The sequence below is a fragment of the Tachypleus tridentatus genome, chromosome 2 (assembly GCF_004210375.1).
Source record: "Tachypleus tridentatus isolate NWPU-2018 chromosome 2, ASM421037v1, whole genome shotgun sequence".
NCBI classification, from domain to species: Eukaryota; Metazoa; Arthropoda; class Merostomata; order Xiphosura; family Limulidae; genus Tachypleus; species Tachypleus tridentatus.
In genome coordinates, this window is record NC_134826.1 from 126,177,624 (window position 1) to 126,203,344 (window position 25,721).

Here is a 25,721-nt window from a genome sequence, read left to right on the forward strand (position 1 = left end):
CAAGCATTGTTAGTGGATGGTCATAACCAGCTTCTTTCCCTCTAGGCTTTCACTGCTAGGGATGGCTAGTGCAGATAACACTTGTGTAGCTTTGCTGTGAGAGAGCATTCATGTGTTTTTCTCTGTCTTTCTCTCTTTCTCTATCGTGTTTAACTTGTCGAGTCCACCCTGCGAGTCATGGGTAAGCTTACAGACTTAAAATGCTGAAATTCAGGGTTGATTCTCTGTGATGGACAAAGTAGATAACCTACTGTGGATTTACTTTCAAAATCAAAAACAATTAAATTACTTAGTGTTAAATAGTTTTATTTGTTGTATTGAAGGTATTCATTAATATTTGGAAGTTTAGATAAATAGTTATTTGTATTTTATATATTGTAGCTTTCTCTGAAGATTATAGCACTGTTTATTATTTAGTTCTTTATTTTACCTGTAGTGCTCAACAGAAAGCCGAAAGTACAGCTGGAAAACGAACTATTGGAAATCAGGTAGTTTGCACAAGCTTGTTTTTACATGAGTATAAACTGACTAAACAATCTTCATAAAATTTTGATTTATCAGTTTCATTTTTAGTCACTTCTGACATTTATATAAAGTGGATAAAATATGGACAACAAATCCGTATAAGATACCAAAAATTAGCTAAATCATGGTTAAAAAAATGATGTAATCTCATTAAAGAAATACCTATTCCTTCATGTGAATAACATAGCTAAAACTTATCTTTTTCAATTGCAGAAAAAAACTGTGGTATCTTTCTATCTAAACTCTAAACAAGAGAATTATGAACTTCATCTAAAACATGTTAAAATAATAACCTGTACAAAGTGTTTTAAGTCCTTTATTGAGTTTTAAGCAATCCTCTTAGCTGACATTTTTATGATCTGTTCAGTATATCATAATGACTTTTGATGTGATAGAGCTTTGAATGGGCATTTCAACAGACTACCTTCTCAGATCCTAACAATACACAACTTTCTACCCGAGTTTTCAAATGTTCTAGTATAATTAAGTAGAATATTGTAATTTTATGTTCTTGATGTTCAGTTTATTTGACAGGAATAATATTTAGTTATAAATGAAGAAATTTGTTTGTAAGTAGGTTTAAACTATTATCTGTAAATTACAGGTGATTCGTAAAGGATGGATGTGCATTCATAACTTGGGCATCATGAAGGGTGGTTCTCGAGACTACTGGTTTGTCTTAACATCTGAGTCACTCTCGTGGTACAAAGATGAGGAGGTAAATATGAATGTGGAAAACTGAGTGCCTGTAAAGGATTCTGTCAAGTGTTTTATTCAAACCATTTAACACATCATAAGTTATCTATATATTAGTTTGTTATAACTTAAAAAAGAAGCCAAAACAAAAATAAACAAAAAACATGCTGTACTAATTGAACATATTCAAAGGTACAAGTTATAATGTGGGACTATAAAATGTACCCTAGATTTTTGGAGGTGACTGAAGATGAAGGATCCACATTGTGGTGGATATACACCGTTTATCAGTATTAACCTCTATTCACCAGTTTCATACATGAAATAAAAGAGTAGCAATAGATATAAAAATAGAAATCAGAAGAGCAAGATATGGGTACTGAAGCCCACAATGCTCCACATCTATATTACCCTTCACTGCCTGTGTACAATTATGTGAAAGTTATTGCTCTCTCCAAAGTGAAGAAGAAAAAATTAATTGAAATAAAAATAAGAAAATAAGGTGTTACCATTTGGGGGTAAGTAAGTTAAACTTACCTTTTGAAGTTAGCATCCCAGCCCCCAGTATGGTAGAAAGGCACTAATTGATAGCACAGAAGAGAAATTATACTCATATAAAGCATCCCATCCAGTTATCTAAATAAACTAGTATAGCTCCTAATCACCGCCCATTTATTAAGTCTTCTGTGACTATCTTGCTCTAAACAAGCCTTTATATGCAGCAAGATGTACATCCAAACAAAGTAGTGCCAAGCTGTTAAATGACCTTATTCATAACTAAAAATAGTTTAGAAATTTGTAGTAAAATTTTTCTAATTTTTATTTCTTAATATTTGTTTAATACATTCTTATATTTGTAACACAATAGTTTAATAATTTTATTTAAAGTTTCTTTATTACATGAATTAAGTACCAATTTCTGTATCATGTTTCAACATTACTGATAAAATATTGTAATTTATTACAAATTTTACAATACCTGAACATATATAAATAAGTTCATAATAACTCGGGTAAAAAACTATTTTGGTTAAACATTTCACCATAAGGGTTTAAGAAATTGTTTTTCCCTGAAACAATTTTAGTGCTTTCTTTAGCTGATAAAAATATGACACTTTTACTGTCAACCAAAGCTAAAAGATAGGGTTCACTAAAAAGCAAGTTGTGTAATTTCAGTAGTGAATTAATTGATGTTGCTCTGATAATGCCTGTAACTTTTCTTTTCCTAACCTTCAAGACTAGAAATAAATTGTGTGATACAATTAACATTGTTTAATTTACCTTGTTATTAATTGCTAAGCAACTGCTATTTAGAACTGCAGAACTCAGCTCCAGTCATAATGATTTAGTGTCAAAGGCCATGTCATTACACTTGTTGACTTGCATTCAAAATTTTATTGAAATACTATTTTATGCAACTTATCTCAGTACGTTTGGTATCAAATTGTAGATTATAATTCAAAAGGTAATGTTATATGTCAGTTAATTTCTTAATTTCAAATTAAGTATTAAAAGAACACGCCTAAATATCAATTTTTGTGAGTCACGTGGTGTGTTGAATGCAGTACTGGTTAAGTTAGATGTTTGTGAAATCAGAATACTAAGACTATAATTTTGTGTGAATTAGATGCTCAAATTACAAACATTGACAAGTTACAATATAAAATGAGAACCTCGTGTCTTTTTATTTTACTGAGATTTGGCTTCTATACTGAATCAAACACAGTGGCTCCAGTCACCTCTCTCCATTTTTGGAAAACAGTCCCCTTATATACACTTATTTCAATATATGACATGAATAACCAATTTACAGCTAAGAATGTCCTCCTAGTGGTTATCTCAGCCATTTGTTAAAAGGCAACCACATTCTTTTGCAACAATTTCAAGGAGATAGGTTGTGTCTTTAGTCTGCTCAAAGTGTTTTGTTTTTAAGGTCTAACTACAGCTTAGTTACCATGCAAAGTAAATTGTAGTAGAATTCTATGATGTTGATATAGTAATTCATGATGTTTTTTGGTTATTGAACTGTATATGTGTAAAACTAATTTTTCTCTTTCTGCTTAATATCCTCTAAGTGTAAAGATTTAAAAGGCTTAACAACCTACATATAAAAGGCTTAGCAACTGAGCTCAAAGGTCGTAGCTAGAAGAGATAATCATTTGCTTTGCTTATTTATTTATTGTTCTGTTTTCAAAAAAATAAGTTCAAAAATGTATTTCTAAATAGTAATAATTTATATACATATATAATGTATAATAATTGAAATGTGACTGTATATTACAAAATACCAGTCTACTACAACAGCCAAGACTAAAGGTCAGTTTTATATTATTGGATATAGTAACATAAGTGCACATGCACTACATCAATGCAAGTTATGTAATGTTAAGTAGGAATGACTGGAAATTCAATGTAATAAATAATAAATGTGTATAAATATATAATGTTATGAGATTTAAGCTACTTAGACTAAACATTTTTACTTCTTTGTTATAATTTGTAGTCATTCTAGTGTGGCAAAAAATATAACTTACATTTATTTCCCAATTTTGTTATGATGGTTATGAGGATGGTCTAATTGACAGGCCCCACATAGTTAGTTTAGAGGAAGTAACAGACAAAATATAAAGATTTTCTGGAAAAAAACATTTGAAATGTATTTAGGAGTTTTTAGAGATTACGCGAATAGTATTATTGAGGTTTTTAAGACGAAGTTTGTTTTTAATGATAACATGAAATCACTACCCACTTGGACTAGTAACAAAATGGACTCAGTATTTACATAAATAAATATTTATTAACAATATTTCATTGAAATTTTTTTTTGTGTGTGTGTACATAAACTTGTAGTCTTCACGAAATGTCTACCAGATTTTGTGAAGATGCACACAATACCTTAAAAGTTATGGTATAAATACTTACTGTGTGCAAATGTGTATACAGATTCATGTGTATTATACTTAGCCTATTGCAAAAGGGTTAACTCTAATAATAGTATTGTCACATTTGCTGTTAAAAGAAATGCATCTTAAATATACTGTGAAACATGTTTTTACTAGGTAACATACCTGTTAAAAACTGACAGATTGGAGTTTTGTATTAAACAAAACAGAGTGAGCTTTGATCACTAAATATTTCACAATAGACATTGGCCACTAAACATTTTGGGCTGGACTTTGTTGGTCACTAAGCATTTAAGAGTGACCTTTGATTGCTAAATGTTTAAGGAAAGTCCACTTTCAGAACATAGACTAAGAATAATATCAATTCATACTTTCTAAACCTTAACAAAACTTCATACAATTTAGTAGGTGTTAGTAATCTAGATAAACCGGTGTTGTCTTTGTAGAGTGTATGAAGTTCAAAATGTTCTGCAGGTACGTCTGTTTAAATAAATGGACATTCATTGACTTTGCCCTTTTTTTATTTTTTTCTGTGATTGTTAATAATCTTGCTAACTGTGCTGTTTTGCAGGAACGAGACAAAAAATACATGTTACAGTTGGATGGTTTGAAGATCAAAGACCTTGATCCTGGCTTCATGTCACGTCGTCATATGTTTGCTCTCTTTAATCCTGATCAGAGGTAAAGAACATTACATAAACTTTGCTTCTTTTTTGTTTCTAACACAGGTAAGTAGCTTATCTTTTAGGTTCATTCTTTTTAATTCTGTCTCTAAGCAGCCAGTATATTGGCATGCTCATTTCCCTTTTTGGAGGAGTTTCTTGCATATTGACATATAGGTCTTATTTCATTTCACAATCAATCCTGCATTTTGAATGTCTTATCTAATCATTATAAAACTAAAACTACTTCCACTAACAAAATATCTTCAACCTGAGTGCCAACTTGATAGAAGAAAGATGTGTTTTACACAAGTGTTTTGAAACTTAGAAAACAACCACACCTGTTACTTATAGTAAGTCTGATTGCTTTAGTCCTGAGCCAGGAAAATGACTTTTTCCTAGTGACCTTGATGGTGATGATTTTGAGAGTGGGAAATCTGACTTGGATAGCTCTAGTGAAAGTGAGAAAAGTGCTGTGACAGGTTCTTCAGTTGTTAATACAGGAGGTAGAGCCAAGGGAAGAGCCTGTGGTGCTACCATGAGGAACAGAAAAGCAGATTCTGGAACTAGACGTAACAAGAAAAAGAGAACAATTGTAGGAGCAGGAGGAGATTGTGAGAATGAAGGAGCATGGAGAGTCGTTAAAGAAGGAGAGATTGATGTGAACTTTTCATTCTGTGAGCCACAATGAAATATGATTCATCACTAGATTTCCTCAAATCTTTTCTTGCCAAAGCAAACAGGGCTATCTTTGATCCACCCATAATCTGTATTTGTTTCAGGGTTCATTTGGATCTCGTGTAAAAATTAAAACCTAATAATTGCTCCCTTTTAATTTTGCTCACAGGCAAACATTATTTTAAACATCACTCTTTCCATAACCTAGGTTCCAAATAGAGTAAATGAAGTCTGAATTTATTCATTCAAACCAAAAGTGAAGAATTTTTAACAAAATGTGACATCAGGTTATATTAGGAGTGTTGTAAGTAATTGAATTTTTGAGTTTTCAGGTTAATTTGGTATTATGATGATGAAATACATCTTAAGTCTTAGGTTAAAAGTCCCAGCAAGTTTTAAATGAATATATTTTAAAGCTGATGATGTATATAAAGGTTTTAAAACAAGTTACTAATTGTAAAACACTTTTCTTTATTAGCCACACTTGATACAAAATCAAGTTATTATATGATACAGATTTGTTAATTTGAATTGAAAGTGTTTCTGAAGAATATAAATAATACCCAATTTTTAAATGGTATTATATGAGCCAAATATAAATACTTTAAAATATATTTAAATTTCTTAATTATTATGAACACTTAAATATTAGTATCAAAATACTAATTAGTTTACTTGAGATAGATTATCTCCAGGCATAAAATGTTTGTACCCCTTTATCTGCCTACAAGATTTGCATACCACTATCCTTGACCTGACTTCCATCTAAATCTCAAATTTAACCTAAATTGTGCTTTGTGTATGATGACATCATCATGCTATGAAAACTACACCAATAGAAAAGCAACACAACCTCCATATACAGAAACTCTCCTTAAGCACTTGCAGTCAAAGTAACTTCATTCTTTTTCTCTGGCATTGGCTTGTACAAATGAGTTGATTTTTTTTGTTTTCAGGCTATTTACTGAGAGTTGCATTTATACCAGTTGACTTACTTTTGTTCTACCTCAGCTTTGCTTTCAAAATTGTTAAACGTTATAATGAATTCTGAAGTGATGGTTATTTCATATTTGTCCTGTGAAGATGATAAAATTACAAATCACAGGACCTATTTCTTTTATAGCTTCTGGAAGCTTATTTATTGTTGGGGTTGTTATTGGTGTGGTACACCATGTTACTTCTTGCATAATGGGCCTCCTTTTTCTGTCCATTTGGCAAATATTTCTTCATCTGCATTTGAGAATGGCCAGGAAGATGACAAATTTGACTGATTGTTTCAATCACTTGGGTTTGCTTTAGGTACTGCCTTACCAGTTGAAGAGAATTCTCACCCTTCCAATCTCTTTTTTGATATGATTTCTCAGGTATGTTCCTTTATTTTTATTTTGCCTGAGTCTTTTAATTCTTTCTTTTCTTTACTCCAAGAAATAAATTCTCAGAGATATCTTTGTTTTTCTTCCTTCACCTGATATTAGGGTTCACATTGATACCTTTCTTCAACAACTCTGTACCTGTAACCACATGCCTTGTCATTCTTGGTTTTTTCTTTGCCCTGGCCTACAGTAATGTTTCTTTTATTTTATAAGTTACCAGTCTAGAATATTTTGCCTGTTTAGGGAGCAATCCTTTTTTTGTGTTGCATCTCCTTCCTCAACCTTATGTCTCAAACACTTTTTCATGACCTGTATGGATTTTCTAATGTTTGTTTTCTACTTTGATCTCTACCACTTCTTTTGCTCTGCTTGTCCTTACTTGTTCCTCCATGATAGAGAGTTAAGTTGGCTAGAATTTATTAGTGGTATTCCTCATTCATTAGAGACCCAAGCTGAAATAAAATGTCATCAGTCCTCATAAGATAGTGAGAGCAGATACCCTAGTTTCTCATCTTTCTTAACCTTGCCTGTTGACTTATGTTCCTCAACTGTATCAGTCTACCCTTCCCATTCCAGATTCCAGACATTCCTTCTTTTTCCACTTCCCAGCATCAAGTTCATTGATCATTTTATTTGTTACAATCCTTTTAGGTCTGGCTCAGTAGGTGGTCATCTCTCTTATTTGTAGTACCAGTTTTATGCATACAATGGGTTCTCCAGGTTCTCATCTATATTTTTCTTTCTCTGATCCCTAATATTTTCAACATTTCAAAAATTAATTCTTGGATCTTCTGGCCAAAGATGCAGTGGAAAGAGTATGACTCGTTCTCTGGGTTTTTACTCTCACATCTTTGTGGTTCCAAAGAAGACCATGAATGGCTTTCAGCTATTAATCCATTGTTTCTCAAATGATTTCTGGTTGTTCCAGATAGAAAATTTCATCTATTTCTAGTTGTTTTTTCATCTAATCAATGGATAACCAAGGTTAGTCTGTTGGGCACTTTTCTATATACCTCAGTTGCCTGTCCTCCAGATATTTCCTAAGTTTTGTCTATCAGAATTGAGTCTTTCAATTATGTGCTCTTCTCTTTGCCATAGCCGTGGCTCTCACAGTCTTTAATCAAGTCATAATGGCCATTGCTGTCTAACTTCGTAAACTGAGAATGGGATTCCATTCCTACACACATGATTGGCTTCTACTTTCTCCTTCTTGGTAGTTGTCATTCTGTCACATGTCCCTTCTTCTGCAAAAGGATACTTCACTCAGATGGCTTGTTAAGCTTTCCATATCTTTTCTCATGCCAACAAAGTAATTAATAGATCTGGTAATTTTCTTCAGCTATCACCTTAGTGGACTCAACCTTAACCTCTTAGCCTGTGGACTATGGAATGTGTCGTCACAAAGGTTTATACTCCTTATTTTCCTCTTGTGACAGGGGTTGTTTTTTGTTGCTTTTTGGGATTCTAGTTTCTCTATAACTACTCATTCCCTTGTGGCCTCCTTCATTGGAACTTGTGAGATGAATGGAATCTTTCTTAGGATCCATTGTCCTTGATTGTAAACCTCCCCTTTTCCTCTTCTTGGAGACCTGTCTTGGTGACTAAACCTGCCAAAACCACCATTGGCATTCCCTTACCACCTGTTCCAACTAGGATAATTATCTCTTCACATATGCTCCCCTTTTGAATTGGGACTTACCTCTGTTTGACAATATAACTTCTAGCATTTGTCCATCTAAGAAAAGTTTACATCAGTGTGTTTGAACATCTTTCTGTTTGTCAGGCATGTTCTCATGCCTTTTTATGCCCCGCACCCCTAAAAAATTTTAATATGTTCTCGCACCCCTCACAGTAATTATTTATTTAAGAATAAAGGTGAAGGTAGCCAAAACAAATGTTATCTTGCACCCCTGGAACGCTATCTTGCACCCCAAGGGGTGCGAGCACCCCTGTTTGGGAACTACTGTTCTAGTGGATCAAGTTATGATTCACTCCAACAATTCTACAGTCATTTCTTATAACTGTTAAAGGGATACCCACTCCATCTGTCTCTGCTTACGAATATTGTACCTTCTCTTCTGGTTTTATTCCCATTGGGTTCATCTCATGGCTTGTCAAGTGTCAGGAGCCTTGAACCTGGTAGTAGATCTTTTATCTCAGCTGGATTTATGTTTCACTCATAGGTGTGCTCCTAGTTGATTGCATCATTCATACATGATTTTTTCACTCCTCTAAATTCTAAGCTTCCCCTCTTTTTGTTCCCAGCTCCTTATCCTTTGGTTAGAGCTCTAGATGCTTTCAACCAGGAATAATCTCATCTATTTCTGTATTCCTATCCTTCTCTTACATTGATGTGTAATATTTCTTGTTGAGTCCTCATGTTGGCATTTCTCTGACCAACTCATTCCTGGTTTCTTCTGCTTCTTTGATTGGCATCTGAACATTTCAAAAAATTATGATTGAACAACCATGTGAAAAAGACAAAAGTGTGTCACAGTAGAACAGTCAAGAAGAATAGAGCAGTAGATGGGTAAACTATGAAAAAAATTAAACTCTCATTAACAGCCAAACAAAACAATGATTACAGCATGGGATAAAAAGAAGGCTAAATGATCAGAGAGTTCAATCCTATGGGAAATGGGCTGGACAAATCCTGCATGTCAAGATGAAGGGACAATACCCCTAGATAAATGTGAGGTTGGAGCAAGAGAGGAGGGATACTATGTAAAGCTTCCTTTTAATGCTATCTCTCCCTCTTCAAATAGGGCAATTGAGATTCTTACCATTTATCAACTCTTAGCCATTGGAATGATTTAACCTTGGAGAACTCCTCACTGATTAGGCTTAGCACAGTATGATAAGAAGTATTATGGTGTCCCCTCCTCCAGTAGCCTGTGTCTATTCAATTGAGTCAAGGTGAGCACATCTAATCATGACCTAACCACACTAACCTTATTCATTCATTGAACACTTGTGTGCAAGTGTTTACATAGTTGTGTTTTTATTCTACCAGTCACTGTGACACCAGGGGGTTTATTTGCCTTTCATGCTGTACATTATGGTCAAAATGTATACCCTGACCAAGGTGTGAAGTGGCATCCCATGGATGTACCCCTATATAGAGCTTCTGTCATCAGATTTTAGACTCCATGGGCTTCCTTTGGGAACTTTCTGAGGATAGCTTGTAGCTATGCTGTGTGTGCAGTGGTAAAATACAATACAGTTTTGGAAGTTAACATTTTCTTGATCTGAAAATGCATTGCCAATAGACACCTCTTACCACTTGACCTCCTCACTTCTGGTGTACTTTATTCTTATCTTGTCTAAGAGTAAAGTTATTTTGAATGCAACTGCTTAAGAGAAGTTACTGCACATGGAGGTTGTGTTGCATATGATGCCATCATTCATCAAAGTAGTTCACATTCAAAATTAGAATCATAGGTGGAAGTTAGCTCAAAGCTACTGACATGCAAATATCACAAGCAGGTATATGAGGGAAATAGCTGTTGTGTGCATGGAAGTAGCTTTGAGAAACATGTTTTCATATTTAAACATGTTAACTTCAGATAAAGAATGCTGAATTGTTCATTTTTGTGGAGTGGTAATGGCTGGTTAGTAATCTGATGCAAACATGTAAAGAGTACTAAACAAATTGTTGATGTATAGGCTTTAACACCTTGAGAAGAGAATATTTGAAAAACTGAATTTCATGACTGATTAATGATTTAACCAATTGTTTTGTCCCAGTAGGAATGTCTATAAAGATTACAAACAGTTGGAGCTATCATGTGAGGGTCCAGAAGAAGTGGACAGTTGGAAGGCTTCATTTCTCAGAGCAGGTGTATATCCAGACAGATCATCAAGGTCTGTAAATGGAGATGGAGAGTCTGAAAGTACAGGCCAGTCCATAGACCCTCAGTTAGAGCGTCAAGTTGAAACAATCAGAAATCTGGTGGATTCTTACATGAAAATTGTAACCAAAACTTTCAGGGACCTTGTGCCTAAGATTATCATGCATTTAACAATTAATAGTGTGAGTTTGTTATTTCTTTCAGGATCAAGTTATCTTTCTAAAAGGGAATTTAAATGTTTCATTTCATATATGCTTTAATTTTGCACCTTTGTTGTAACAACTAAGATAATCTACAAACATACAACATGAAATTGAAAATGTTACACTTTTCAGTTTTCTAAGGCTATTGACAATTTCCTCTTCATGGTTTTTAGAAACATTAGCCTTTTAACAAGTCATTATTTTCATGATGCATCATTTGCATTTCTGTTATTAGGAAAGTACTGAGTATGAAATTTGTTTTTCCTGATAGGCAAAAGATTTCATCTACAGTGATCTGCTTCCAAGCCTTTACGCATCATGTGATCAGGTAAAAACCTGTAATTTTATGAACAACCTGTGTTTTTATATCTTTCAACAAATATATAAAGATGTATCAAAAATCCTTATTCACATGCCTGACAGCATGCATACACAACATGACATTAGTATATATATATTTTTGTAGCTGTACATTTTTCAAGTTTTATACATTTAACGTTTTGAGTTGATTGTATAGTCTCTAGACAAGTTGTTTCCAAATTGTGTGTTACAGTAAGTTGCTAGGTATGTTGCAAGACTTTTGCCAGTGAAAAATAATTAAGAACAAAAAAAAAGCCACAAATGTGTATATATATTGCATATGAATGTGTCATCAGTGAAAAGTGTTTGGAATCTCTGCTTTACACCAGACACAAACTTTGTCACATTTCTTGTGCATAATGCTTTATAATATTGAAGTCAGTCACATAAAACATTTCATATTAATCCTTTGGTATGTTTTGAAAGTAGTGATTAGAAATACTGTGATAAAACACTTTAACTTTGAAATATGATTTTAACCATTTATTTCACTTCTTTCAGTATTTAATTTAACCCTAACTGTGGGCAAAACAAGGTGTGTGTCACAACAGTGTTATAATTAAATGCAAAATTTAATGAAACTGTTTTATTATCATTGTATACAAATAAACTCAACAAGATAATAAAAGTAATTAATAAATGTAATATTAATATTATATCAGTTGTAATTTTATAAGAAATTTGTTTTGTAAATCCTTTATATTTTGTAATATGAGAATTGTGACATTTGTTGGGGTCTTCCCTCTTCCTAATTTATTTATTACTCCTTTGAGAAGTGTGGAATTCAGCATAAATTACTCATTCTAATGTAAATCTTACTAAGTCTAAATATAACTTTTAGACCCAACAGTCTTGTTTATTTACAGAACCATAAACTAAAAACTCACTCACTTGACATCCCTACCTATCACATTTTCATTTTTTCACAAATTGTCAATAGTTCTCTGTTGTTTTACACTATGTTCCATACAACCAATAAAAAAAGCTGGTGTTTTAATCCATATGGGAAGTATTGTATTATATTGTTTTCAGTACATGCTTTTGTCTATTTTTTCTTCAGTTTGATAACTTCTCTTACTCAAATCATTCTGACGTGCTTAAGATAACATTTAAAGGCTTTTATGCTATAGTAAGAAAGCCAGACAAATTATGATAGTTATAGGACATTGCTTGCTTTGTTTGTGTTATTTTATGTTTTAAATACATTGTTTAAGTTAATAAAAATTGAGTACACTAAAGTATAAGAATTAGAAACTTTTTGAAGCTAAGTACTTGGACGGCAACTACGTGTTACAGAAACACCAGTGTAAATGATGGCATTTCGAAAGTCTTCTGCATTTTGTCTTCTGAAGGTGGAAGACTTTTGAAACATTGATCTCTAAACTTTTATTTCTACAAAAGGCAGTTGCCATCCATTCAACTTAGTGTTATTACAAATACAATTCCTGAACAGTCTACCAAAGAAAAGAAACTTTTTAGTTTAATAGGAAGGATAATAAGAAACAATAATAAAAAAATTTTCATGATGTGTGTTCTTGACTTATGCATTATGCTATTCAAATACAGTAATAAGAACTGCATGTTCTCAGAATGATTTACAGATTTTATGAAAAGATTATTAGTTAGACGTGTTTCAAAAAGCAGGGAAAATAAGTATAAACAGATATATATATATATATACATATATTGGTTTTTTATAACCTAAAAACAAGCAGAAACAAAAATAAATTAAAAAATAAACAAAAAATGCTGAACAAATTGTGAAGATCCCAGGGTACAAGCTATAATGTGGGATATAAAATGTACCACAGGTTTTGGAGGTAACTGCAGAAGTAGGATCCACACTATTGTGGGGATATGCCATCTATCAGTCTTAACATCTCATATAAAAAAACAAAATGAAAGAATAGCTGTAGGTACAGAAACAGAAATTAAAGCGAGATGTTGGGTGCACAGGCCAACAACATCCCACATCTATATCACCCTTCAATGCCTGCAGACAGTTGTATGAAAGTGACTGCTCTCCAAAGTAAAGACAACAAAAAAGAAGAAAACATTAAATGAAGAACTAAAAATAAGAATCAGGTACTACAATCTTCAGGTAAATAAGTTAACTAAATATACCCCTTAAAGTGAGCATTCCAGCAGTATGAGAAAATACTACCATTTGGGGGTAAGTAAGTTAAAAAACTTACCTCTTGAAGTTAACATTCCAGTCCCCATTATGGTAGAAAAGCAATAATTGATAACCCAGCAAATAAATTATACTAGTTTGAAGAGTCCCATCCGGTTATCTAAATAAACTAGTATAGTTCTCAACTGTCACCCATTTATTAAGTATACTGTGACTATCATGCTTTAAACAAGTCTTTATATGCAGCAAGGTGTACATGAACATGAAGAAGTGCCAAGTTGTTAAATGACTTTATTTATAACTAAAAATAGTTTAGATTTTTTTATTTATTTAGTACATTTTTATATTTAATTATTTTATTTCAAGTTTCTTTGTTAAATCCATTAACTATTAATTTTTGTATCAGTATTTCAACATTACTAATAAAATATTGTAATTGATTACAAATTTTACAATATCTTTATAATTGCAAAGTTATAATGCTTATAACAGAAGAAACTTATTAAAAGAGGGTAAATCATAAATTGGAAAGGCAAAATATTTTCTTTTATCAAAAATATTGCCCTTCATAACTAGATGGGTTAAGGCGTTCAACTCGTAATCAGAGGGTTGAGGGTTCGAATCTTTGTCACACCAAACATGCTCGCCCTAAAGGCCATGGGGGCATTATAATGTGGTGGTCAATCCCACTATTCTTTGGTAAAAGAATAGCCCAACAGTTGGCAGTGGGTGGTGATGACTCGCTGCATTTGCTCTAGTCTTACACTGCTAAATTAGGGATGACTAGCACAGATAGCCCTCGAGTAGCTTTGCACGAAATTTAAAAAATATTTATATTGATATCCTTATCAGTTACTTTAATTTCTAAATCTAAATAATGTGCTTCTGTATTAGATATTGAAGTATTTTCAGTTTATAATTCTGTTGGATAAATGGTGTTAACATTTGTTTGAGGATTATTTATTCTAATTAAATCATCTATATATCTAAGTTAATTTAAAAAATCTGGATTTTTATAGTTATCAGTAAATATATTTTCATAATAGTAAAGATAAATTTGCTCTACAAGTAGAATAGTTAGCTCTCATTTGAACTCATTACTTGTTTAAAAACCTGGCTGTTGAAAAATATATAATTATTGTAAATACAGAAACATAATAAAACTTTTTCTTATTCTTACATTTATTTTTCAATTAATTTTTTTTTCTTTAGTTGGGAGAGCAGTAACCTTTCCCACAACTATATGCAGGCAGTGAAGGGTGATATAGATGTGGGATGTTGTTGGCTTGAGTACCCAACATCTCACTTTAATTTCTGTTTCTGTATCTATTGCTATTCTTTCATTTTATTTTTTGATGTGAGATGTTAAGACCGATAAATGGTGTATCCCCATAGTAGTGTGGGTCCTACTTCCGCAGTTACTTCCAAAACCTAGGGTACATTTTATATCCCAAAAGTTAAGCTTTACTCTGGGATCTTTTTTAATTTGTGCAGTGTTTTTGTTTATTATTATTTATTTTTGTTTCAGCTTGTTTTAGGTTATAATAAACTAGTACAATTAGAGGTATGGATTTGCTGTTTTTAACGGAGTCCCTTTTAATTTTGTTTACTTAACCTTATCAATATTATTTTTCTCTATCTCTACACACACACACACACACACACAAAAGGTTTAAGTTATTTAGGACAAACAACTGTAGTATACTATTACAATTCATGGTTGTTCTAGAAAGAATAAAGGTTAATTCAGCTTTACTATTTTTTATTGTGATTACAAGGTTGGTCAAATTTACTGTATACTTGTGGAGCTAGGATAGAGAAAATAGCATAAAATATAAAGTTTTACTGACAAACAAGTTTGATATTTATGAAGGATGTTTTTAGAGATAACACTAATGAATTTTTTTATCTCGATATAAATATCACTTTGTCCTCTGAGCAGTCAAGATTGACTTCATGTGTTCATGGACAAATTTTTCGTAAAAATAATTAAGCAATTGACTACAAAATAGTCATATTATTTTCCTAAATTTTTTAGTGTTTCATGAAGATACACAAAACAAAAGTTATAGTATGGAAACTCTGGTCACTTTAAGGTTAAAAGATTGGTCACATCTACTGAAGAGTATTAAAGGTTAAATTAGCAATGTCCCATTTTCTTTTGTTTGTGCTGTAAACTTTCTTTTTATTCTGAAAGCTAAATCTGGAGTCAATACCAAACTGTTTGCATAATTATTTTAATTTATTTGACATAAAACTACACCAAACTTCCTAAAAACAGGAAATTCATTAAATATCATTTAATGCTATGTTATGTTTTTATTTATTTACATGTAAAGTTAACCATTTCGTTATGGGCTTGGTGTAATAAACACACTTACACACATCAAGTACTTATAACTTTTAAAGCATTATATGTACCTTTGAAAACTGTGTTGGACTTTTATTTTAGTAAACATTACAAATCTTTGGTACACAAAAAAATACATTTTTTAATGTTGTATTTTTACTAAAGTCTTGTTTCTGAAAATATCATGTTTGTTTCATTACTAGACCAAGTGCAAAGTTATTTCATGTTTTGATTAACAAAATTATTCTTCATCCCAGATATCTCAAATATTTGCTTTCAGTAGGGCTTTATATTTTGTTTTTTTCTACACTATGACCAACCTCATAACCTTCATAAAAAAAATTAGTAAATAAATTATGCTTTTTTCATGTTAGAATGATGACATATTATATCATAACAATATAAATGCTTAGTCCTAAGTAGCTTAAGCCTCATAACATTACAATTTATTATTTATTATATTGCCATCCAGTCGTGCGTAGCTAACATTATGAAACTTGCATTGACGTAGTGGATGTACACTCCTGCTGCTGTATCCAGTAATATAAAACAGACCTTTATTCTTTACAAAGTGACCCTATCTTGGCTGTGTTTTAGTGGACTAGTGTTTTGTAATGTATAATCTCATTTCAATTATTACCCATTTTATATATATATGTGTATAAATTATTACTATTTAGAAATTCCTTATTAAATTTATGTTTCTTAAAATGTAAAACAATCAATAAAAAAAGTAAAGCAAACAGTTCTTTCTTTTAGCTATGACCTTTGAACTTGGTTTCTGCTGGATATAGGTTGCTAAGCCTTTTAAAGTTTTACATGTGGTTGATATGGAACAAAACGTTTTTTTAGGTTTTATATATACAGTTGAATAACCAAAAATTGATAAAGTACTATATTGATACCATAAAATTCCACTATAATTTATCAAGCTTAGTAATTAAACTGCATTTAGTTCTAAAAAGAAAATGAAACTGAGCAGACTAAAGATTCAACCTACCTCCTTAAAATTTTCGTTCAAACGAACTTATTAGTGGCTGAGAAAACCACTAGAGGGACATTCTAAGCTGTCAGTTGGTTATTCATGTGTGATATATTGAAGTAAGTTATAAAGAACTGTTTCCAAAAATGGAAAAAAGTGAACAGGGTAGCCATATTTGATTCAGAATATAGGCCATATCTCAGCAAAATAAAAAGATATAAAGTTCTTGTTTTACATTATATCTTGTCAATATTGGTAGTTTGAGTTTCTAATTTGTACAAAACTATAGACTTAGTATTTTTACATCACAAACTTCTAACTTTAACCAGTGGTGCATTCAATGTACCATGTGACTCACAAAAATCGATATTTAGGTGTATTCTTTTGTATTTATTTTCAAATTAAGTCATTAACTCGTACATAATCTTAAAGTTTGAATTATAATTTACAAGTTGATATCAACCTTATTCACATTAATCATAAATTAATATTTAAGTATAATTTTCAAAGCAATTCAGCAAACACAATGAATTGTGCCTTTGACACTTGACCTGTCATGAAAGGGTTAACATCATCTTGTTTGAAGTAGTGAGGATTTGCTTCTTGCTTTTTTATTTTGTGAGAACAGGAATCTGCTTGTATTAATAACAAAATATTCCTTTGTTTTGTCAAAAGCAGATAAAAAGCATAACCAGAAAATACAGAACCTCCACATAATCATAACGTTTGATGCTGTTGCAAGTTTTCATTCACAAGTAGGATGTTGAACTTTTTTGTAGATTCTGCTCTGTTTCATGCACAATTGTGCTCTCATTATTCTACAAGAGAAGATTCACTACTGATCACCAACTCTTTCAGGCAACACTAATGGAAGAGTCCCTGGAAGAAGCTAAGAAACGAGATGAAATGCTTCGGATGTACTGTGCTTGTAAAGATGCTCTGAAAATCATTGGTGATGTTTCCATGACAACATCATACCAACCTGTTCCACCTCCAGTGAAAGATGATTGGCTGAAGGCCAGCACACCTGAATCACCCAGGTATTCATTTTAGAACTTATGTTCATCACAGTTAATGTAGATATTGTTAATGTACTGCATTATAAGTAAAATTATTAGAAAAAAAAAATTAAGCATTGATAATTTCAGTAATTCTGTGAAAGATAACATAAGGATAAGTGTCCTCAAAAGAATCAGTATAGTGTTTAATGCATTGGAGAGTCCAAGAGTTACACTGTTACTTTTTCTTTATATTATTATTAATATTTTCTTTTAAGACCTTCATCACCAGGGCCCAGAAGAAACCTGTCTACCAGAGCGCCCCCGCCTCCACCTGTAGCTTCTCGGCCAGCACCAGTAATACCATCTCGCCCAGATACTGGAAGCAATAGGACAGTTCCTACAGCTCCACCTAGGCCAGTGTCTTCAGGAAACTTTACTCCACCTTTAGTACCATCGTAAGTATAATAGATAATGATTTTAAATCTGTCTTAGATTCACAAGTTGTTTGCTTTATGTATTTTGTCATTATCACATTTTTTTCCACTAATCAAACATTTTTTACCATTTCATAACTTATTAAATAAGGTCTTTAAACCAAAATCTTTACTGATCATTATTCTTTTTACTTGCCTTACTCTTCTTCTTTGGACCCTGAGACAAAGTTCTTGGGGCTTATCTTTAACCGTAAGCTGACCTATATACCACACATCAAGCAGCTGCTGGTCAAATGTACAAGAAGCACTGAACATCCTCCGTGTCCTTTCTTCCACCACTTTGGGAGTGGATCGATGCTCTATGCTAAAGATATATCGTGCTCTTATTCAATCGAAACTTGACTATGGATCACTTGTCTGTGGCTCTTCCAGAACATCAGCCTTGAAGATGCTGTTCATCATCAGGGACTTTGGCTCTGCACTGGGGCTTTCCACACTTTCCCAGTTCAGAGCTTGTACACAAAGTCTTATGAACTGTCTGTGCACCTCCACTGTTTACAAATCTCTTTACTATATGCTTTGAAACTTCGTTTGTTACCAAAGCATCCCACCTGTTGTTTTTCTTCGGTGACCAAAACAGCATCCCCACCATTTGGCCTTCGTATATAGGTGCAGTTGGATGAATTGGGTCTGTTCTTGGATTATACATTGCTGTATCCACTGGTCAGCCCATCCCCACCATGGCTAATGTGACCTGTCTTTTAGCCATCTGTCTGTGTTCACTGCAGAACTGTATGCCATTTCTCTTGCTCTGGATCACATAGAAGCTAAGCAGTACTCAAACTGCACTATTTATACAGATTTGCTTAGTTCTCTACTGGCCCTGGAATTGCTTCATGTTAATTCACACACTGTTCTTGCCAATATTCAAAACCAACTGGCCCATTTCTCTTTAACATCTACTTCTATCCAATTTTTCTGGATACCAGGCCACATTGGTATTCGCGGGAACAAGCTCTCCGACACTGCAACTAAATCTGTCTGCTCTGGCACTATCACTGCTTGCCTGTTCCATACATGGACTATGGTTCTGTACTCAAGGCTTTGCTCTGTGTCAGCTGGCAGTCGACTTGGAGTGAGCAATGTAAAAACAAGCTTTTTCAAATAAAACCCTATATTAGACTTTGGCCATCTTGCTTCAGTAAGGATCGGAAAGAGGAAGTTGTTCTAACTAGACTACGCATTGGTCACAGTTTTTTAACTCATTGTTTTCTTTTAGCTGGAACTGATGCACCAGTGTGTAGTCTATGTAACACTCAGGTCACAATAAGCCACATTTTACTTTCTTGCCATCATTATGACTCTCAAAGATGACACTATTTTAAACATGTTCTGTCCCAAGATTTGTCCATAACGTTAGGCAATGTTATTGGTGATGGTGACACTGTGCAACTTGGAAATGTTTTTAGTTTTTTAAAGGCCGTTACTCTTTTTAATGCCATTTTTTTTAAATGGCCATAATGTCAAATAACTTGGAACCAGGACTGGAAAAGCCAACTTCAAGGTGACTGATTGTGGTTTTTGAACTTACCTGTTAGTCTTCCTGGCAAGTTATGATAATTACAATTATGCTACAGAAAGTCCTTTACAGCTTGTTTTAGTTTAGTTTTTCTCTTAACGTTGTAGAATAGATGTAAACATTGGTTTTATGCTATTTATGTTTGTTTTTTTTAAACTTTGTTTTGTTTGACCTTCATTTCCTTTTATAAATTTTATTTACTACATTTCCTTTAATTTTAACTTTTTACCAGATGTTTGGCACAGATAGCCTAGTTGCTTTGTGCCATTAAACAACCAACCAATCCTCTTCTTTGATATACTTTATAAATCCATCTATTTTAGTCATGTGTTGATGTTGGGAATTTTAATTAGTTTTTCCTTTAATTTTAAAACCAGCTTTTGGAGCTTTTTGCTCTGATTGAAAATTCCTTATTTGCTTTCATGCACATTATGTTTTACAGTTAGTTCATTATTTTTTGGCCTGACATGACCAGCCAGTTAAAGCACTCAACTCATAATCTGAGGGTCACGGGTTCGAATCCCCATCACACCAAACATGCTCACCCTTTCAGTCGTGAGGGCATTATTCATTAGTAAAAGAGTAGCCCAAGAGTTGGCAGTGGGTGGTGATGACTAGCTGCCTTCTCTCTAGTCTCACACTGCAAAATCAGGGATGGCTAGTGCACATAGCCCTTGAGTTGCTTTGTCCGAAATTCAAAACAAACCAAACCAAATCATTATTTTTCATACTAAAATATCTTGTAAAAGAATTTCCACCTTTCAAAAATGCTTTGTGTTTTCAGGTTTCTTTATCATTTTAAATTATATTTAACATTTCTCAAATCACATTAATTGAAAAGTACCAGAAAAATTAGTCATTATTCTGTGAAGATGTTGAGGACAAAAATGTATTTGGCATATCAGTGAACTTTTAAATTACAATAAAGACTCAGTTTGTCCCTGAAGAAGAAAGGTTTACCTTTTGAAAGCACTTAGGTTATAAGGTTTTTATCACTTTGTATCAAGATTTCTTGAACCTATGGTTTACTGACATCATGAATAAAGTTTCTCATTTATTCTTGAAACCCCTCCTCAACTTTAATCTTTTGTAAAGACATTAATTAGAAACACAAAATAAAGAAGAAAACTTACAAATAAAAAAGAAATCTTGTGAAGACAAGTTGAACATGCAGAAACATTAAGCTAGTGATTAAAACTCTTAAAAGAAAACATTTATGGTACCTCACTCGGTGGTCTTTTACTGCTCAGTTGCAGGAAAATTGTTGAATATTCATTTTCAAAAGTGCCCCCTCTTTGTACAGTAATATGTCTATGGATTTACAACATTAAAATCAGGTTTGATTCTTCTCGGTGGGCTCAGTATATAGCCCGATGTGGCTTTGCTATAAGAAAACACACATTTCCAAAAGTAATTTGTAGTCCTGAGGTAAGTAGTGTTTTAGAATTGAAGGTGAAAGTTTAATCACTTCTAGAACTGTGACCTTGAAACAAGCTTATATTTTTATTAGTGTAAAAGGATTATAGTTGTAGACTTGTTCTGTTTTTTGTTCACTTGTATAGAGTTTATTGCTGCTAGGTAGATGTAAAAGAAATGTCAAAATGTAATTGTAATCTATATCCTACTGGGCGGAATATCAAATAGTACCTTTTTCCAACTCCTCTCAGTTCTTTCACTTTCAGCATATTTCTGTGTGATCAAATGAATATTTATAGAAGTTTATGTTATGTACTAGAATGGCATCAGCTAATTTGTATTTTATTGAGTGTATGTATTTAGCAATTCTCTCTTTTACTAACCTTTTGAGTTTCTGTTCACTTTAGCCGGGGTCTGGAGGAAATCTGCCTTCCATTCCACCACGAACATCACAGGCAGGACCTGAGCCCATTCTGGATGCATTTGGCATGCCTCTGCATAAATAACTGGCTAGTTTGTCAGAGGGGCTGTTCTTTCCACTTGAATAAAAGATGTTCGTTGGTGACTGGATGCAATGCTTGTGTGTACTTCTTTTCCATTAACTTCTGCTTCTTAAAAAGTAGATTGTTTTTGCCCTTTTAGAAGGAATGTATACAAGAGAACACGTAGTGTTAGATAGCTACTAATACGTTGCAGCAGGGTTTCTAATACTCTTCTTAGATTGAATAATGTTACTTATTATTTCACTTTGATGGTTCTGCAATTTTATGCTTTTCTGTTGTTGAATATTCTTGTAAATTATAAACTTGTTTTTCCAAAATTAAAGCTTAGCTAAGACTATTACTGTTTAAAGTATTGTAAATTAAGCACAATTCTGGTTTTATGAACTTGTGTGTGGTTAAAGGGTTTGTTTATTTTGTAATGTCAATGAAATTTGAGATGAAAAGAAAAAGTGTTAATATACACAAGTGTGCAGTTAATGTTAGCTGTAGTTTACCTTGCCTTGATAAAACCTCTGTGGTTCTTACCTAAATTACTGCAAAGCATAATTGACTCTTCAGTCTTTGTTGTTGAATTTATAATGCATAAAATTTATTTTCTAGAAAGTACTAGAAAACTAGTTGGAATTTTTTTATTCATAGATGTTATTTTGTCTGTGTTTCTGTATAAAAAAACAATATATTGCAAGCTTATAGGTTCTTAGTCATGTCTTCAGAATGATAAACATGTTTGTTGTAAAGCAGTTTGCTTCTGTAGTTGTAAAACTTGACAAAGAGGAAGTGACTAATTTGTTTTTGATGAAACACTTTCTTAGGTTGACCAGAATGAAAAACAGTCTTTTTAATGTTGCCAACAGTCACTTATTTGAGAGATTTTTTTTTACATCATTAAGAATTGCATTCATAATTTTGAATCAGACTGATAATCCTATTGACTTCATTAGTCACCCCTTCTTTACATTTGTAATCAATATGGTACATAATTTGTCACTAAGCCCCATCTTGTCTTACATATGTAACAAAACGAAGTTCTGTGTGATTCAAATTTGTCCTCTTCTTGATTTTCTTTGTCAAAGAATTTTTTTATCTTTAAATTTTATAAACTACTTACATTTATAGGTAAATGTAGCATATAATAAACACTAAATTAATGAACAAAGCCTTTCTACACATAGGTTAATCACAAAGTAATGTAACACTAGGGTACGAGTTACATAGTGGAAAGGTATATAATTACTAGTCACATATTCGAAGGACTGTACTTAGATATGCAATATATATGTTCATTTTGCAAAGTTGTATTTCAGATTTGGAAGTAGGCACTATTTCAGCATTTGTCAAATGTACCAGTTTATTCATATCTCTGTGTGTTGCTGTTTGTATTTGTACTTACAAGTAAGCTTCAGGTATTTGATGTTGTAGAAAATACTGTTATAAATAAATAATACATACACACAATTGTTTTTAGTTATTCTAATATGTGTGTGCAATGAATATTTTAGTGTCTGTTTCTCAACTGTTTAATTTTATGAGTGTATATGTGTACCCACATTTATTTTTAAATGTGTTGTTGTCTTCAAGTATATTTTGTTTAAAATTAGCTTTTGAGCATTATATACACAAGTATATATATGAATGTGTGTTGTATGTTTGTCATCCGTCTGTAGAAAGAACTATATATGTATGTATGTATATAAAACAGCTGTTCATTAATTTTACATATATTTCTTGCTTAATTGCACAATTTTGCAATTGTGGCTTTAGTTGTTGATACGTTGAAGAAGCATAAGTTTGATGTTTAAGTTTCTAAGAGTTTTTATCAGAAACTTGTTAGTATTTTCTTACTACATTTAGAAAATTTATCCAAATGTTACTCAGAACTTGATAATTGTAGATGTTTTTAATTTCAGATAGTCGTAAAGTCGACCTCAGTAGTTCTGTACAGATATTAGATACAGTTAGTTGTCCTGTATGTTATATTCACCTCAAGTTACTTTTAATATTTTCTTTTTGACATGATAAACAGAACATTATCATGGAAACGTGATTGTATACTATACCTACAGTGGGCATGTAAACATGCATTGTTTTCACATTCATCATTTGGTTTTAAATAAGAAACAGCATGTTAATCTTTCCATTTTTATTTGTTTCCCCTCCTGCAATTTCCATTACTTATTTAGTTAGTTATGTTTTATTCTGTTTTGTAGGAGACCCCTTCCTTCTGTTCCTCCGCGAATCCCTGACAGACCGCAGGTTCCAGCCAGGCCTACTTAGATCACTACCAATTTATCAGAGTGTACTAACCAAGACTTTTTTTTTATCATTGTACTGTTGGTTTTCATTCCTGATTTAATCATAATTTCAGTTATTTTCATCACTAAAGCCTTACTCGGGAGCATCGTGTTTGCTAAATGATTAATCGAACCTCAGAATTTTTTCAGTGTACAAATAATAGCTAGTTGCAGCCTAAGCATCATCACCTTTGAAGTATTTATTTTACATTTGTTATTGTTTAATTAACATGAGAACTGTTTCATCTGTAAAAAAAAACAACTGTTACTGACAGTTGTCTGTATAAGATATGTATATTATGCACTGTTGTAAAGTAATTTAAAATCTGTGGACAAGTTATTACTAGTAAACCTACAATACACATAATGACCACGATATATTTTAAATTTGTTTTTCAATTCATCAGTTCTTACGAGATGAAGGAAATGTTAGTGAAGTTTGGAAGGATTTACAAATGCAAGGTTACTGTCACAGCAGATTTGTATAGTAACTTTTGAGTGATATTGAAGATATTGTATGGGTAAATTTTAAAGCTGCATGGCATCATTTGGGACATTTTTTTAGACAACTTGTTTATATTGTGGTTTAAAATTTTGAGTGCTCTCTTCAATACACTGTAGCCCATATCAGCAGTATTTAAAATCATACACAGTTTCTGTTATGTTTTTTTTTCTTCTTACACTATGCTTGTTAAACATGTTCTTCAGATGGGTTGTTAATCAGATTAAGCAATACATAAATAACTATTGTTGCATGTATTGACCAATGGTAAAGGTACATAGATTATTTGGGTAACAGTATTTGTGTCTTGATTTTATTGTCCACTACAACTACAAGTTTGTAAAAAATTAAGACTTTTTATGTAAGTAGTGTAAGTTCATGAGAAGAAGAAAAAAGGAAAAAACATGCTTGTGCATTTATAATGTATATACAAGTCTTCTGAAGATTTCTCAGATGGGAATTTTGTTTTCAGAATTTAGTGTTGAGTGAGTAGTATAATATTTTCATTGGTTTTGTATATAATGTGCAGTAATATATTTGTAGAATTGTGGTGTTTGTCATGTATAGATGGATTAAAGTTGTTTGAATGAATTATTTGAAGTCCTTTTTTTATTCCCTGTGGTTAATGTTTTATGTTAATCTCTAATGGGGTTACTAATAATCTCATCTCAAAATTATAATTTACTACATACTTGTAAAACCAAATGACATTGTATTCTGATGATTCTGTGGACGTTTTTCTTTGGAATATATACGTATTTATCTCATGGTTTTTGTTAACATGTCTTTGGATGTCTTATAACGTCGTCTTTCACCAATAAGTATTGGATGACTTTCTTTCATTTATAAATGATATCTTCAATATCTTTGAATAATCTGGTTTTCAGTGACATATACGTGTATATCGTCTGTTGTCCCAGAGTGCTACTCTTGGATAGAAATTTTTACTATTTCAATCACTGCCAAATTTCATAGTTTACTATAAATGTTTTTTATTGTTATAAATAGTACTTAGGGTAAAGCTATGACAATTGTTTATTATCTTGCTTAACCACAACAACAGTTTTCTGTATGTCTTTATTCGTTTGTCTGCCTCTAATTGTTACTGAAACGTCTTAGTTTTATCTTTCTTTTGGATAACAGTGTTTCTCAACCTAATTTTGTTATGACGTGATTCTAGAAGAAATTAATTACTGATGAAACAATGAAGTTTTCAAGGCCAAACAAAAACACCTGAAAGTTTTCATAGGTAACTATGTGCAACAGATTGGAGATGTG

At 32.3% G+C, this 25,721-nt stretch overlaps 1 protein-coding gene across 11 annotated transcripts in view; it reads left to right on the forward strand.

The window, feature by feature from the left end:
- LOC143245038 (dynamin-1-like) overlaps positions 1–25,034 on the forward strand; it is a 63,749-nt gene extending 38,715 nt beyond the window's left edge. For 4 of the 11 annotated variants that reach the window (XM_076490821.1, XM_076490824.1, XM_076490820.1 and 1 more), the window contains 8 exons: positions 437–488; positions 1,130–1,243; positions 4,696–4,805; positions 10,585–10,870; positions 11,163–11,219; positions 17,576–17,757; positions 17,994–18,173; positions 23,858–25,034. In XM_076490821.1, the coding sequence (XP_076346936.1) occupies positions 437–488; positions 1,130–1,243; positions 4,696–4,805; positions 10,585–10,870; positions 11,163–11,219; positions 17,576–17,757; positions 17,994–18,173; positions 23,858–23,924 (1,048 nt within the window). In that variant the 3' untranslated portion in view covers positions 23,925–25,034. Of the gene's footprint in view, positions 1–436; positions 489–1,129; positions 1,244–4,695; positions 4,806–10,584; positions 10,871–11,162; positions 11,220–17,496; positions 17,758–17,993; positions 18,174–23,857 lie in introns of all 11 variants that reach the window. The other 7 variants (XM_076490826.1, XM_076490822.1, XM_076490825.1 and 4 more) reach the window with 3 other exon arrangements.
- Positions 25,035–25,721: the final 687 nt, after the last annotated feature.